The following is a 16,892-nucleotide window of genomic DNA, read 5'->3' on the forward strand; positions in this document are numbered from 1 at the left end:
GCAGGAAGCAAAAAAAAAAACTTTGTGTGGAAGCAGCTAGTCACAACTGCATTGTGTGCTTCTTGGTCCCCTAAACTTCTCTGGACTGCCGTTACCCTGACCTCGGAACTGGACCTGACCCTGAATTTGGATTGCCTCTCGGATATTGACGCTTAGGAATTGGATTGGAATACAATGGTGCCTGACCTTGAACTGGCTTTCAGATTATGCTACCTGCCTCTGGCCCTTGTATCAGCTGGCATCCCGGACAGCACCTTTTGGAGGGGTTCTCACAAGTCCTGAGTGGGAAATTGGCAGAAATAGGCACAATCTTATATATGAATACTGGCACCTTTTTATACACAAAAAGCTCTGAGAAACAGTGAATTCCACGTGGGGGAAGAGTTAACCACTTCATCCCCAGGGTCAAGTAAGAAGAGTTCTGTTCATAAACCTCCAACATAACATGTGGTTTGGCCTCCAGTATGGTAGACATTTCATGAGACCTATTATTATTGCTCAACAGTTAATAAATAGTTGTGGTTGTAACGCCCATTGGAGACTGTGCAACTGAGGCTCTTCAAGAGCAATTGCTCCCACCATGAAACACAGAATCCATGACCCCTTCACAGACAGGAAGGGCTTTTTCTATGGCTATTTCTACACTTGATCTTAGCCAAAAGGCCGAGAAGCGAGGGCGATCTGGCTATGGCTATTTCACTCACCACACTACAGTAAACCCAGGTTTGCTGCCAAGTATACACTCAACAGGGAACAATAGATAGGTTTGCAAACTGTCCAATATATACTTTAGGATTAAGTTTTCTATAATTTCCACCACTAATGGTAAAATGGCTTTTAAAAATAATTTAAAGCCAAGCAGTATCCATGGATTCTGCAGCCCGTTAGTGTCATTCCTGGACCAGACAGAAGGGGTCTCTAGAGAGTTAAGGTTTGCTCCCTCTACTCTCCCCAATATATAGCAGGGCTTTTAAAATATTTGCCACTCACAACCCCTTTTCACCCAAGAAATGTTTACGTGACCCTGGGTATATAGGTATATAAAATAGGTATACAAATCAAACATTTACTGATAATAAAAAAGAAATTTATTTTAAAACAATTCTTTGTTATACATATAAGTTTACCATTTATTAAAGACTAAAGCAAATTTGCATAGTAATTTGCATACTGTTGCCTAATTTTTCACGACCCCCCCCCCCACATTTAGTTACCCGACCCCATATGGGGTCGCAACCCACAGTTTAAGATGCTTTGATATATAGATTTCGCATCAATCATTTCCAACCAAAATGTTGCTGTAAACAAACATATATGGGAGGGGCAGCTAAGAAACTTTGGCTTTAGGTATTTTGATATTAAAAGTACCTAAGGCTGATTTAAAAAAAAAATCAATTATCTTATGAAGTCTCCTCATTGAGTCTGGTGGGCATTACGGTTTGGAAAATTTCAACAGAGCCTGCATCCCATCCCACAACAGGATACCCTATCCGTTATTTACCTGCATCCTGAATGGCTTCTCTTTCTTTCTAACCAGCCTAAAACTGGGGCCACTTGCCCCCTTTTCTGCCTCTTGTTCCCATGCCTGCCTACTTGTTGTCACCAAATATTCCTTCCCTCATGGCTGAAACAGACACCAGCACTTTGCTAAGAAGGGAAATGAGTTCTGTCATTTATTACAGTGGTTTCCACACTTGCAGTCAGGAAAACTCTGACAGGATTGAAGGTTTAGTTAGTTAGATCTATAATAGCAGACAAATTTTAGTCCTGTAGTTAGTCAGAAGATCCGTAATGGCAGACAAACATCTATGAAAGACTGCTTGCCCATCCCCACAGATCTTCCCTTGCAGTAAGTGGATGCGAGAGAGAATTAGGCACATTCTAGTTAAGGTTGCCAGCTCCAGGTTGGGAAATACCTGGAGATTTTGGGGGTGGAGCCTGAGGAGGTTGGGGTTTGGAGAAGGGAAGGGCTTCAATGCCATAGAGTTCAACTGCCAAAGTGGCCGTTTCCTCCAAGGGAACTGATCTTGGTCGCCTGGAGATCAGTTGTTATAGTGGGAGAACCCCACCCACCACCTGGAGGTTGGCAACCCTAGTCTGTTCCCTGTTAATTCTGGGGGATCTTACAGGAATATTTTAATATGTTGGTTGTCTTAGAAGAACCAGCTGGTGATAGAGTATGAGTTTCTTTTTTATGATTTGGAGGCAAGGGATGGTAGCCTATTGAGAACTGCAGGTGATCAAGCTGAAAAATGCTTTTCATGCACCCGGAGGCTGGAGACCTGTTATCTGCCATGCTGTTGTTATCTGTCATGGCCACCGATGAAGGTTGAGGTTCTCTTTGTGACAAATGGATTTCATTGTTACTGGACATCCAATTGCTGCCCTTAAGGTCACTGAAGAACAAACATTAACTAAACAAAAAGGCTTCTACATAGGGTTGCCGGGTCCCTCTTCTCCACCGGTGGGAGGTTTTTGGGGCAGAGCCTGAGGAGGGCGGGGTTTGGGGAGGGGAGAGACTTCAATGCCATAGAGTCCAATTGCCAAAGTGGCCATTTTCTCCAGGTGATTTCTATTGGCAGGAGATCAGTTGTAATAGCAGATCTTCAGCTATTATCAGGAGGTTACATTTACCGGCAGGAGTCTGGTAACCTGGTCGAGCCAGCCTATCCTTGCTCCCCCTGGCTCATGAGTTGGACTATTCCATTGAGCGGCATTTGGATTGGCTGCGCATGCTCGCAACTGCCACTGAAGTCTGCCCTGACTTGGATACATTTGGACTCCTTTCCAGCGGTTTGTATAAGTATTGTTGTTAGAACCTTATTCTGGGTTTTCTGTATTTGTTTCTATACCTTGGATTATATTGCCTTACATGTCACACGTTGTAATAGACTGTTTATTGTATTGCTCTGCTGGGTGTTGTATTTTGTAATTTGTTAGCTACTTCACTGTTGGTTTTATAGTGTATTACCAGGAGGTTGGCAATCCTACTCCTACAAGACAGTTGACAAAATGGGGAGCAACATCCTGACTCTGACTGATGTCAACTCAAGCAAGGTTCTGTAGCTGACATGAGTTGCAGAAATAATGTCCAAGATAACTTCAGGCTGCACAGCCTCCTCCAAACAAAGCAGGAAGATCAGCTATGTTACCAGGATCAGCTGTGTTACCTAAAAATCTCCAGATATATCTACTCAACACTCAACCTCCCTAATGAACAAGATAGCCCAATTTAAAGAGCTCAGGGGATTGCAGTGTTACAGTCGGGACTTGTTGGCAAGTGTGTCCTTCTAGCTCAGTGGTTCCCAACCTTTTTTTGACCAGGGACCACAAGGACTTTTTTGTTCAGTGCAAGGACCCCAAGGTTCAAAATAAAAATTCTGAGAATTTGAAAATAAACTTTAATCATAACTGTTAGTTAAACATTAAGCTTAGAATAATATTTGAATATATATTTTTATAATAGAGAACTTTTAATTGAAAATATTAATTTATTAAGGGTTTATAACTTTGTTTCGCGGACCTTAATTTAGTTCTCGCGGACCCCTGGGGGTCCATGGACCCCTGGTTGGGAACCAGTGTTCTAGCTAGTGAAAAGAGAGAATTAAGACAGCCATTCAATATGAGTAAGGTGCAGGAAGACAATTCCAAACCAGCACCTCGTACAGCTAGGCTATCCAGTTGATGGAGTAAGGTTATTTATACTTATCAAAAGCAGGAAGATTCTTCCAGTAGCCTTAACACTTAACAAAAAGGACTGCCAAGAGTATCAGACACAGGAAATTCCACATTTCACATGTCAGCAAGCAGGTTTTCAGAGAAGAGGAAAGGCTTTGGCCTTTAGACAAAATGAATTTGCCTGACCAATTTAAGATGGCCGCTGATGAAGGTTAAGGTTCTTTTGTGACAAATGGATTTCTGCATATTTCATTGTTTATGATTTTGTTCATTCACTTTCTTATGCAGACACTGCCCACTTTGGGTTGATATAAAAGCAGCAGAAGGAATTGCTAGCAAGTACTGACATCTGTACGTTAGTAAAAGGGTCTGTGGTAGTTTGGCTGATAGGATTGCCAACCTCCAGGTACTAGCTGGAGATCTCCTGCAAATACAACTGATCTCCAGCTGATAGAGATCAGTTCACTGGAGAAAATGGCCGCTTTGACAATTGGACTCTATGGCATTGAAGCCCCTCCCCTCCCCAAACCCCGCCCTCCTCAGTCCCCACCCCAGAAACTTCCTGCCGGTGGTGAAGAGGGACCTGGCAACCTTAGCGGCTGGTGTTGCTGGATCTAATAACAACATAGCTAAGTTAGGTGCCTTCTGTAAAAAATCTGTAAAGCTGCAATTTATCTCTCTCCATATATTTTGATTGCATTGTCTGTATTTTCTAGAGCTCTTTTTTCTTATGTGCTGCAAACCTAAGTTTTATTATAAGTGATAACAGCAGTGGGATAGCTGAATTTATCCACAACTATTTGATTGGGATCCACTATTAAAAGGCAACACTTTATGATTTTCTAGCTAATGTACCATTATACACACCCTTGCTCAGCCAGTGAACAACAAGGTCTTTAAGAACTGGGTATACCTATCTGTTCTGTGCTGTCAATCCTCATGTTGGGGGGCCAGTGGTTTGTAGTACTGCAATGCAAAGTGGAAGACATCGGGTCAAATTCTACTCTGGTAAACAGCTCCACTTTTCTCTCTAAGTGCCAAGCTTGCTTTCAGCCGATTTGCATCATGCAGTTCAAAGTTAAATGCATGTGTGATATTTTTAAACATTACATTAATAAGGGTAAACTGCACATTAGATTGTCACTTATTCTGAAAAAAAAAGCAGCTTTGGAAGGGGGCCTGTCTTGAGTGAAAAAGCTGGGAGAGGTGGGAGTGCTTTACTCTTTCCACCAACTGCTATTGTTCTTCTGATTATTCTTTGTCTGCTTCCTCCTCTCCAATCAAAATGCAAGTGAATATATGCCTGGAACCCTGTCTGCAAATTAAGCAGAAAAACAGATTTGGGCTGTTCCTGAAGTTGCTTTTCTTCACACAAGAAGTAATTTGCCTCTGAGAGAATCCAGGCAACTCCTAATTAGACTGCCAACCGATATACTCTGTAAGCAGTGACCACGAGCAGCCATGGCAGCCAGAATTTTTATTCCAGTTTTGCCTTTGAATTCCAATAATACTGACATAAGAGATGCTACCTTTCTCAGTCTTTATATTTTTAGACATTCCTTAAAACAGGGCCAGCCTGACCATATAGGCAAACTAGGCAGCAACCTAGGGTACCAGGCTTCAAGGGGTGCCAAATTACATAGAAGTGAATTTCTTTTCTCTATTTCTTAAAAAATATATTGCTAGACTTCATTTTTCTCTGTTGAATGGGATGGCTCCACCGTCATCATTCACTCCAGGGCATCAAACTCCCCTGGGCTGGCTCAGCCTAAGTTTTTGGCCATACTGCTCAGTGCAGGGGTAGGGCACATGCTTTGCACATTGTTGGCCCCTTCCTTATGCATGTGGGCTGCTTTTTTGTCTACTGCTGCAACTGTAGAGATGGCTGCATTGGTGTCCTGAGCTATGACATCTGTATTACTTTACTCTTATTTCCTGCTAGGTATATAGCTGGGAGCTGAACAAGCCATGGTCTCATGCCACGAATCTCAATGTGTGTGCTCTGTTAACCATGGTACTATTCTCATATGTCACAACCTTTTTGGTTACTATGGACTTATGTCCTTGCAGGGGTTGATGATAATGATTACAATCCTGTTACTGCATAAATTCTGTCTCACACTCACTGGCCTACTTGTGCTAAAGTGGGACTTGTTTTTTGTGTATTCTCAGTGCAGTAATACTGACTCCAGCAGTGTTATTTGATGGTACCCAATGATATCCTATTTAAAAGTCAAGTTTATGCATAAGGGTAGTCTGTGGGTAGGGCCGCCAGCTGTGGGTTGGGAAATATCTGGAGATTTTTGGGGTGGAGCCTGAGGAGGGCCAGGTTTGGAGAGGTGAGGGACTTCAATGCCATTTTTGAATATTTTGATTGATAATTGTACTGAATATTGATGTGGTATAAATACCCTTTTATACTTCTCTTTTTTCAGTAATGTATTTCTTTTTTGTTTATGTGTTTTTTTGTTTTTTATATTGCTTTTTATATTGTATTTGTTTGTTAAAAAAAACTCAATAATTTTTTTTTAAAAAATACCATAGAGTCCAATTGCCAAAGCAGCCATTTTCTCCAGGTGATCTGATCTCTATTGGCTGGAGAGCAGTTGTAATAGTGGGAGATCTCCAGCCACCACCTGGAGATTGGCAGCCCTATCTGCAGGACATCTTCTGTACTTATTCTTTGTTACAATTTTTTGTTATGGGGCACTCAGGCCACTGACTGTACTGTTACGCTTTAAGTTCTTGCTCATGTTTTCTGTGCGCAGTGTTGCACTGCTGTAAGGGGTAGTTCTGATTTTGAGTTTATGGGGTTCAGCAGGACTCTGGAGAGGCATCATATACATTTCCTAAACAATAAATAACAGCTACAGTTGTCATTCCCCACCCCCAATGCTCTTTTTCTGGCCCTTGTAAGCCGCATAAAACCTTGAATGAAATAGCTGGATTGCTGTAGCCGTGTGGATCACATTTCTTTAACTTATTCATTATGTTACATCTCTAGACATATTGGTACAAAAGAATAAGGACCCTTGCATAAAACCCGTTCTCTTTGTTCAAACATAACTCTGGCCAGAGGATCAGATCTAGTTGTAAGATTGGGATCAAGAGATATTCATACGGTCTTAAAACCAGGAGAGAAAATGAGATGTTACTGTGACATACTTTACAACATGCTACTTGGTCAAAACCTTTATTTATTTCAAAAATTGTATGCCCCCTCTCCAGGAACCTGTCTGAGGCAGCGTACATAATTAAAAATAATAAAAACAAAACATTAAAAGGTATTAATTACAATCAAGCAATAATCTCCCAGCAGAGCATAAAAACAGATCACAGACAATTGAAAATAAGTTCCCAAATTAAAATACCTGTACCTAAAATACCTAAGACCTTTGGTAGCATGTAACTGAAAGTTTGAAGGTATTAACTGAATTTGTTTTGAAGGAATGCTGACTTCTCTTGCCTAATTCAAAGGGTGAAAAGACTAATTCCTTCATTTCATAGTATTTATTTAATTTGAAAGAGATAATCCTGAACACAGTTGGGAGTATAAAGAGAGTATAAAAAACACACAACAACAACCTTGTAGAATTGTTATTAGAAATTTATTACCTATGTTTCCCCTTAAGATGTGGCAATAGTGAAGGCTGGTGTAGTTCTAATGTACACAGAGTTCCAGTCTCTTCCAGCTGAATAAAATATAATAAAATTAACCCTCTGTAACCCCTTCAGATACACTAATCCTAATAAAAGCCATGGAAATACAGTAGCCATCTGGTTGTTTTTAGCCAGCCTAACCTAAAAACACACACACACACATCCTGGGCTGCTCTTGTTTAGCCAAGAGGCTATTTTAGACTGGGCACGACCTTCTGGCACCTGTCAAGCCAAAATAAATAGTAATAACTTCGCATCAAGCGCCCCGTGCAAAAGAATGAAGATCGGAGACAACAGGTTTTACAGAAATGGAAACGAAGTGCAAAAAGGATCTCGAGCATTCACACGGGCTGACTTTTACACCCTGCTCTTCTCAGGCGTGACAAGCAACATTTCGTGGCGGGGGGAGGGGGGGGAGAGAAAGCAATGCCCATCCCAGCAAGGGAGACGCTTCCCCTGTTCAACGTCTGCCTTCTTGCAAAAATAAACACCGCCACGTGCAGGCTGCAATTCTTCAGCAAGCTGATTCCCATTCGGGAGAATTCTCGCAGGGTGAGACAAGGGGGGTGGGGGTGGCGTTCAGTGGCCAGAATCAATCCCCTTCTTTTTTTTAAAGACACGCTCGAAGCAAGCAACCCTGGCACAAACGTGCCGCACGGGCCCCGTTCCTTCCCTCTGGAGCAACGATTCGGCGCCTTCATTCAGGCGGGGGTCAACAGGCTTCCGAGGCATGCCCTCGAGCAACCCTCGCCCCGGCCGTCTCCCCGCCATTCCCGAGACGGCGGCTGTCCCTTTAAGAAGGCGGGCAAGCGAGGGGGGAGGGACGCTCCATGCGGTTTGACATAACTCTCGCCACGCCCTCCGCCGTCCCCGGTCTGTCATCTCAGGGCATCTTTCTCTCTTCCCTCCTCCTCGGCCCGCCAGCAGGCCGCCCGCTGATTGGCTCCGGCTGGCGCAAGGGGCGGGGTTGCGTTCGGGGGAGGAAAAACACACACACACGCACACTCCCTTACGACGTTCCAATGGGCAGCGCGGTCGGAAAATGATATCCAGCGTTCCAATGGGGAAGCGGAGTGTCCCCATTGATCCCGGATGCCGTCGGCGATGGCTGCGCTGAACCGATCGGCGTGGCGCCTGTGCTGAGCGAGGCCGCGGGAGACCTCGCCGGCTGCCTTGACTGGAGGGTTGTTTTTTTTTTTTAAATCTTAATCCCCCCCCCCCTTAAAGGCAGCGGTTGCAGCGGTTGCAGCATTCACCAGGCTCAGGGGTGAAAAGGGTTCCGGCAACGACGGCAGTTCTTGAGTTTTGCAGCGTGCTTGGCCGCTCTCGCCATGAGCAGTCCTCAGGCAGCGGCATTTGCTACTACAGCAGCAGCACCGCCCCCCTCCTCCAAGCGGCTCCCGTTCTCTCCCTCCGGCATCTGAAGCAGCTCCCAGTGCAAGTCCTGCGCCTCATTAACTCCGTTGACCTGCTTTTTTTTTTTTTTTGGTAATTAATTGTTTCGCTTTCCTGCCTCTAGGAGCCTTGAGACGCTGGAGGCTTCTGGCGCGGTGGGTGCATCTTTTCATTTTGTTGAACATCTTTTCGATTTTAATAGCATTTTTATAAACAAGTCTTTTTCGGGGGAGGACGTTCCATTTGTGACTCTTTCTGTTCCAGCTGATTATTATTATTATTATTATTATTTGTGCTAAGGCTTTGCTTTGGAGGGGCTCGTGGAAACCATGGGACTACCTGCCCTGGAGTTTAGCGATTGCTGTCTGGACAGTCCCCAGTTCCGAGAGAGGTTGAAATCCCATGAAGCCGAACTGGACAAGACCAACAAGTTCATCAAGGAGCTCATCAAAGATGGCAAGTCGCTCATCGCGGCGCTTAAAAGTGAGTGGCAGGGGGGGCTGCCAGGACCTGTCAGAACTCTGCACACGAGGGGCCATGAGGACAAGGGAGGTGGCTCTTGGGGTGACTTAAACCGAGAGGAAAGACCCCTGTCAGACAGTAGGAGGAGAGTTCTCGCACCTCACCTGCTGGGGTGTATGTAGCAAGGAGAAGAGGGACAGGCCAGTCGACAATGTGGCAGTGTATTGGTCTTATGCACGAGTGGAGCGATGGAGTTTGCTCCGTAGTTGGTGCCTCTGTTTCCTGTGGCAGCAAAGATGTGAGTGGATCGGGGAATGTACTGAGTGCAAAGTGTTGAGGGAAGATAAGGAATGGCATTGCAGGGGCGGCGACACTGTGCCAACTAGCAGTAGTCGTCGATGCACAGTTTTGGGTGTGTGGTTCAAACATACCTAAGTCATTGCTTTCTCTTCCTGGTCTGACCCAGCAACCTTTTGTGTGTGAAAATGAAAGGCCTTTGTGTGTAGAATACATCTCAAAGAGTGCTGAGGGTTTCCTGGTTAGGTTGTTTGATTCAAGGAGTTGTGTTTCTCACTGATCTTTAGCCCTTGCCAGAGTTGAATTCCCCGTTTGCAATTATTTTGCTGTAGGTTATGGTTGTGTTATGGCTACTGTGATAACAGGCATTTTATGTACATACCTAAAAGTTCCATTGCAATCAGGGTTGAAGATTTCCTGTTTCTGCCTTCGCCTGCTTGTTAAGGTAGTCATCTTAGCAGAAGAATTATACTTCTTTTATTTTACTAAGTTTGGCTCTCTCAGTGGGTACTTGGGGAACCTGTTGTGTTGAATGCTGTCTGATGCCCTCAGTAACTGTTTAAAAGAACCCCAGAGAGATGCTCTTTAATGCACTACCCAGCCATGGTCCCAGATACTATTAATGCTCCATGTAGCTCTTGCTCCTTCTCTTCAGAATTCCAGCAGAATTTCAGCTCATGTTCTTGAAACACAAATTGTGTACAGTAGTTCAGAGTAAGGTTGACCAGTGTGCAAATGTTTGCAGTCTTGGTTTCCTTTTCTTTTTTTCCTCAAATCCATGGAAGAATGACTGATTTGAAAAGGTTAATTGTCTTAAAAGATGCTTGGAGGGTCTTGGCCCTGTTGAAATAAACAATATTACAAAATAATTTTGGGAAAGACATGAATCTGACAAGGCAGAGAAAAAGCATGCCTGCCTGGAACACTTGATCGGAAGGCTAACAGCGCATTCCTGACCGGAATGCCTGCACCGGGTTTAGGAGGCAACGAAACCTCGCCCGCCACTGTGACACCCTGGGACTGCCTCCCAGGACGCTGGGATGCCCCGGGAACACCTCCTGGGACAACGTTGGCTGCCGTGGCAGTGGCCGGCGACCAGCGTCTGGCCCTGAACGCCGGTGCTGGGGCTGCAAATGCCAGCGTACGCCTCCTGGACACCTGCGCTGTGGGCCCTTGCGCCGGCGTAGGCCTTCACCGGCCTCCAAAGGCCTTTGGTGCAGGCCACCAGCGTATCTCAGGAATGTGCTGAAAGTGATGAAACAGAAGCCTTGCAGGCATAAACCTAATCTTACATCCGGATCTTCTGCCCTTAAGTGGGCACCCTTAACTCTGCACAGTTTTGGCCTATTACAGCCAACAGAATCTCAACCTGTTACACTTGACAAATATGAATTTGGGTGAGAAGCATGGTCCTCAAGTAAGTTTGGTGATAGCAAACTATACTGGGCAACAGAACCTCTGGTCTAGTCTCTCTCCCTTTTGTGTTAATTTGTTTTGAATCTGGCTTTTTATGGTGTCATTAAGGTGTAGCTCAGGTTTGATCCTACACATTTTCATGGAGAGAGAAACAGAGAGGCGCACACGACCGTTCATATCAAGGTACCAAATGGTACTGTTAATGGGGTGGGATGACAACACACATGGGGCATTACTGTACATAGTCCTCTTATGCCCTGCCTAATTTTTGCCTAGTTCTGCCTCACATATGACTGCATACTTTGTGACCAGCATACAGGGCTGGAGTTTCATTAATATGTGACTCTTGCTTTTCTCCCACCACGAACTATACACATGTCCCACCAGTGGGTGCCTAGTTTTGTCAACACTAACGGATAGTATCTACTGCTTCTTATAACCTTTTTCTTGGTTTGTCTGGAAACAAGTTGCAGGGGTTGCAACTGTTATTCTCCCCCCCAAAAAAGGTATAGGTGCCAAGTAATAGCTCTTGTTTCCTCCAGGCTGACTGTAGCTTTTTTGCTTTGTGTTTGTATGTTGACTCTGCCTATATTCAGCTCATACCCTGCCAGAAATTTTATTAGTCTTTAAGGTGCTACTGGGCTCTTGCTCTTATATTCAGCTGATCAGTGTTTTGCGGCCCCAGCCCTATTGGGGGGGGGGGAACGGAATGGAGGGGGAAGGGGGGCACGGCCATCCCCAGGGACTGCCCCTCCCTGGTGACGGAAAGGCGTGATCTTACCAAGTAAGACTAGTACTCGTTAGCTGGAGAAAACAGGCCACAATGTTATTGATTACAGCGTTAGGCATTGGCAAGCATGGAGGGCGGGATCCAGGGATCAGCTGACCCGTCTGCCAGCTGATCACACCCTGCGCCCAACCCGCCTGCTGGGCGCAGCCTGAGATGGCAGTATGCTGGGACCCACGTGGGCGGCAGCCAACCGTGTGGTCCACTGCCACTTGGGAGGAGGCCAAATCGCAGCCCCCGAGCCAGGCTCTCACTGGTAATGTATGAACATCTACAGCTCGCTTTCTGTGATCTTTCTGTGATCTCTCATTAATCTTGTGTGTGTGTGTGTGTCTGTGTGGTCATTGTAATGCTGATGTTTTTCCATGGGTATAGTCTACCTAGTAGGAACCCCGTGGCACAGAGTGGTAAGCTTTAGTACTGCAGTCCAAGCTCTGCTCACGACCTGAGTTCGATCCCAACGGAAGTCGGTTTCAGGTAGCCGGCTCAAGGTTGACTCAAGCCTTCCATCCTTCCGAGGTCAGTAAAATGAGTACCCAGCTTGCTGGGGGTAAAGGGAAGATGACTGGGGAAGGCACTGGCAAACCAGCCCGTAAACAAAAGTCTGCCTAGGAAATGTCGGGATGTGACGTCACCCCATGGGTCAGGAATGACCAGGTGCTTGCACAGGGGACCTTTACCTTTACCAGTCTGCCTAGTAAACGTTGGAATGTGATGCCATCCCATGGCTCAGGAATGACTTGGTACTTGCACAGGGGACTACCTTTACAGCAGGTAATGAAAGAAATGCAGTAAGAATGACTGGTTGGTCAAATAACTCAAATCAAATCAGACCTTTATTGGCATAAAAGGTCAAATGATTCTGCATATTTTGACTCGCTGTATGTTGTGTTATCAGTGTAATCCCAGAATTCAGCAGGGCTTTCCCCTCAGTACTTACTAGGTATCTTCAGGGCCATTCTTGATCCTAGAAGATACTGGCAATTGTGCGTAAAAACAAACAGAAGCCTTGTGACATCTTAAAGACTAAAACTCTTTATTCCAGCATAAACATTTATGGGCTAGAGCCCACTTCTTACGCAATTAATGGATCTTTGCTATGTTATCAATTCAGGTAGTAGGTATTTTTTAAAAAAATAGGGTCAAAGGACTGAAAGGATTTGATACCTGGATTTGTGTCTCTGTTAGGTGGCCTATTGTTGGTAAAAGCTGTTTTATGTTAGGAGGCTGTTTCTTGATTAGACTTGAATTGCACACTTCATCCTGTACTTTGTGTATTTTATGGCCCTTTGACCCTGCTGTCTTGTGTGTGTGTGTGTTGGCGGGGTGTGTGTGTTCATACTTCCTCCATAAAATTATAGTGCAGTGGGGATTTACTCATTGACTCTGAAGGAGTGGACTCTGGTCCATGAAAGTTTATGCTTGAACATAATTTTTGTTAGTCTGTTTATGCTGTAACATGGCTACCCCTGAGGGGTGAGCATGTGGAGTAATTCCGTAGTTACAGTACTCTTGCTGAGAGAGCTTTGCAGCTCAGATGTCCTTTCTGCTGTTATTTCTATGCTTACTTGATACCACAGTGTTAAAGGGTCTATAATTGCATTTCACCTTTTTGAAGGGGAGGCCTCCTAATAATGTACACTCCCCCCTTTTGCTTTATAGGGGTTCCTTTGGGACAAAACCTTGTGTTTACTGGTATCAACATGCTACCACATGACATGATGGTGCTTTCCTACTTGACACAGCAGCTTGGAAGTTTTGCATGCCTTGACTTATTTTTGGCTCTACTAGCATACACTGTGTTGCTTATCGAAAATGAGGGCAGCTGGCATGACTATTCAGGGCCTGTGTATATCAGGATTGCAGTTGTGAGGCTTCTCAGCTATAGATGTGGAGGTTCATTTATGAACCTTTCTACTTTGGGATCAGATTATGGCTAGATTTGTGATGCTTTGTGAGTTGCTGTGATCTATTCAGAATTTTCCTTTTGATCTCGCCCTTTTACACATTGCATGATTGTTAAAGAATAAATACTCATATTTTTTCCAACTCGTCACCATTAGTATAATAGCAGCATGTACATTTTTGCATATGTGAGAGATTGCTGCCTGGGCTAGAAATTAACTCTTCATCGTGGAGTAAGCCATCTGCAATGCCGCAGAATTAAGATCAGACCAAGGCCCATAAAGTCCAGCAGTCTGTTCACATAGTGGCCAACCAGGTGCCTCTGGGAAGCCCACAAACAATTCTTTTTGATAGGACAATGGAAAATGGCTTTATTGGAAATGTACTGGTTGGTCAGACTGTAGTACTAGTGAGTTCCTGAAATCATGCTGGATGGCGAAAATTGCCATTCAAACAACCATTTATAAAATTCTGTACAACCGTGTGTGTGTGCGTGTGTGGCTATTACTGCTGTAGTCGGTTCACCATCAGAGTTTTGCATAAAGCAGAAATGATTTCTGTGATCCAGCAGTAGATGGCTTGGCTGCAGATACTTCCCATAGTAGTGGCAAGATTAAAGTATGAAGGAATAGCTTTGGTATGAACTCTTTCAGAATGTGGTTTGTTCGTGTTTCTTAAAATAAGCAGGGCGAGGAAAAAAAAACAAGTGGGATCTTACACCTGTTAATACTCCCAAGCATTATCTGTAGATGGCTTGTCTTGTACACGAGCATGTTCATGAGGGTAACTTACCAAATTATTTGTCAAAAACTGTAGCCACTTTACTTGATGTGGGCTGGAGTGAGAAAATGATGGCTGTTTTACTGGGAAATTCCATTCCCCCCCCCAACCTCCCAGGTACTTCCCTCTGCAAACATGACTACCAACTTTATATAATATTTTTTTATCTTACTTTTCTTCAAAGGCATGCAAGGCATTGCACAGAGTTTTTTCTTCTCTTCCATTGTGCCCTGACACCAACCCTGTAAGGTAAATCAGGCAGTGAGAGAATGACTGGCCCAGGGTCACCCAGTAAGTTTTGCACTGAGCAAGGATTTGAATTGACATTTCCCTCCCTAATCTAATGGTCTAACAACTGATGTTGTTGTATTTAGGACTGACTGGTAAGAGACTTGTTTAAAAGTGTGGTTTAGAATGTGCTGTCTGGATTATATTTGTATGTTCTGATGAGCTGTTGTGTTACAGATGAGCAGCATTTTTGGGTACAAGGACTTCTGGCAAGCTGCAATATGGCTTCTCTTGGTTGATGGCATTCTTTTGGGTGGGGTGAAGGAAGATCAGTTGCAATTTGCTTTCTTTCTGTCTCCGTTTATCACTCGGTATTAATTTGTTAACGCATTTCCCTCTCTGTTTATCTTTTTTGTTCATTATGGCATGTGCAAATTATTCTAAAACTTTAGCAAATGGTAAACTTCGAGTGACACATAAAAATGAAATGTGAATAATGGGTGTAGAAGATTTATGGGTAATAACAGCAAATGGCAGGGAACAGTCTCCAAAAAAGGGATATGGCTAGCCTCATCAGCATCAAGGAAATGCTGGGTTCTACAGCTCATCTTCATGAATCGATTTTTAGCTGGTGCGCGCATGTTTTACCACTTTTCCTCAGCTTTGCAGAGATACAGGAGACTGTTCCTCAGAGGGGGAGGAGGTGTCAATCTGTTGCTCTGTATGCAATCTGACCAGTGTAAGTTCCTTTCCCTGCTATTAGCTCCAGTGGGGGGGAGGGGGAAACTTAGATATTAGAAAAGTGACTTGTTACCTTGGGGGGCAGTTAGGGATGGGGGCATTTAGACTCGGCCAATGGCATGTGGTGGGTTTGGTTTGGTTTGACTTTAAGAAATGTTCCTGAAATTTTAAATTGGGGGAAAAATGTGCATCTGCTAGCAGACATTTGGAAACCATGAACTTAGAATTATTTTTGGGGGGGCAGAACAGATACTTGAACTCAACATGCATTTGTTTAAGCCTTGGCAGAGCTCACGCTTGTCTCAGTCCCAAAGCGTTTACGGAGTGCTAGAAATGTTTGTACATGTGGCATGTAATGGAGGTTTTCAGTCTATTATACTGATTTCAGGTGTCTAGTGTGCAAATTTATTTACATTATCTTTAATTTTTAAATCCATATTTTCCACACTGTTAGCTCTGTGGAGAGAACTAAGGCTTTGGTATGAATTAATGTTCCGTAGTAAATTTCTATAGGCAGAGCAGACTGGAGCTACAAAAATATTTTGCAGGGTCAGTCTCCCTTCCCCCCCCCCCGCTTCTTTTCATTCTGTCTGAAGGATGATTGCTGTTTAAAATTGTCGTATAAAAGTGTCCTCTGTTCTTGTGCAACTACTTAGAGCCTGCATTAAGGCTTCAAAGCTGCCACGAAATAATTCAGCAAATTGTTGTTGCTTAGAAATGAAGAGTCAAATACTTCCTTCTAGCCCTCTTGGTTTTTATATTTTAAAACTTGCTCCATTAAATCAAAATGCTCAACTCCTGTTCTGAAATTAGTTCCTGTAACTTTAATAATAAAGAGGAGATGGGTAGATAGATCTGTGGGAAGGGAGAAGGTGGGCCTGTTATACACTATTGGCATACATCTTGTTGTTAAAGGAGCAGCAGTAGCCTTCAAGAACAAGCTTGGGTAGCCGAGTACCCAGTGTATCTTCCCCGCATAGGGAGGAGAAGCCACCATATGGTGTGTGTTGTTGCCATGACCTTTCAGGCTCTGTTTTGTTGGCATCGGTCTCTAGGCCTGTTACCAGCCCATGTATTCTGCCAGACTTAGAACATTTAGGCCAACCCTTGTCTAGAAGCTGTTTTTTTTTGGGGGGGGGGAAGGGTGACATTTGCAGGACAAAAGAGGTGAGTAGCACAGAAGAAAAAGCAGGAGCAGGCTGTTTTCCATGATCTAGTTCTAGCCATAAAGGAATAATGGTCCGCTGACATGCCCAGAGAAGACAAAATCTGAGTCAGTGAAAAGCTCAGGAAAAAAAATGATGAATCAGGCATGGCTGGCTTTGCAACTATCCTTCGTTCAAGCTAGTCAAGTTACTGTTGAGCACAGTGCTAAGGTCTTTCCTAACAAAAGAATTCGGATGATTTCTGCCTGTGGAGTAACTATTTCTATCCCAAAGTTGGCACCTGGCTCACCTCTGTTATTTGGAAAGCTTTTCACTGTAAGCTCCTCTGCTAGTCACACCTGCTTCCTACCTCAGGCCATTCCCTAGACCAATTGGAA

General features: G+C 44.2%; 1 protein-coding gene across 3 annotated transcripts in view; it reads left to right on the forward strand.

The window, feature by feature from the left end:
- The first annotated feature begins 9,053 nt into the window (after positions 1–9,053).
- Positions 9,054–16,892, forward strand: part of ARHGAP26 (Rho GTPase activating protein 26) — a 357,153-nt gene continuing 349,314 nt past the window's right edge. For all 3 annotated transcript variants that reach the window (XM_056851135.1, XM_056851143.1, XM_056851152.1), the window contains exon 1: positions 9,054–9,216. In XM_056851135.1, coding sequence (XP_056707113.1) covers positions 9,063–9,216 — 154 coding nt within the window. In that variant the 5' untranslated portion in view covers positions 9,054–9,062. The remainder of the gene's footprint in view (positions 9,217–16,892) is intronic.

The sequence above is a fragment of the Euleptes europaea genome, chromosome 1 (assembly GCF_029931775.1).
Source record: "Euleptes europaea isolate rEulEur1 chromosome 1, rEulEur1.hap1, whole genome shotgun sequence".
In the NCBI taxonomy this organism is placed as follows: domain Eukaryota; kingdom Metazoa; phylum Chordata; class Lepidosauria; order Squamata; family Sphaerodactylidae; genus Euleptes; species Euleptes europaea.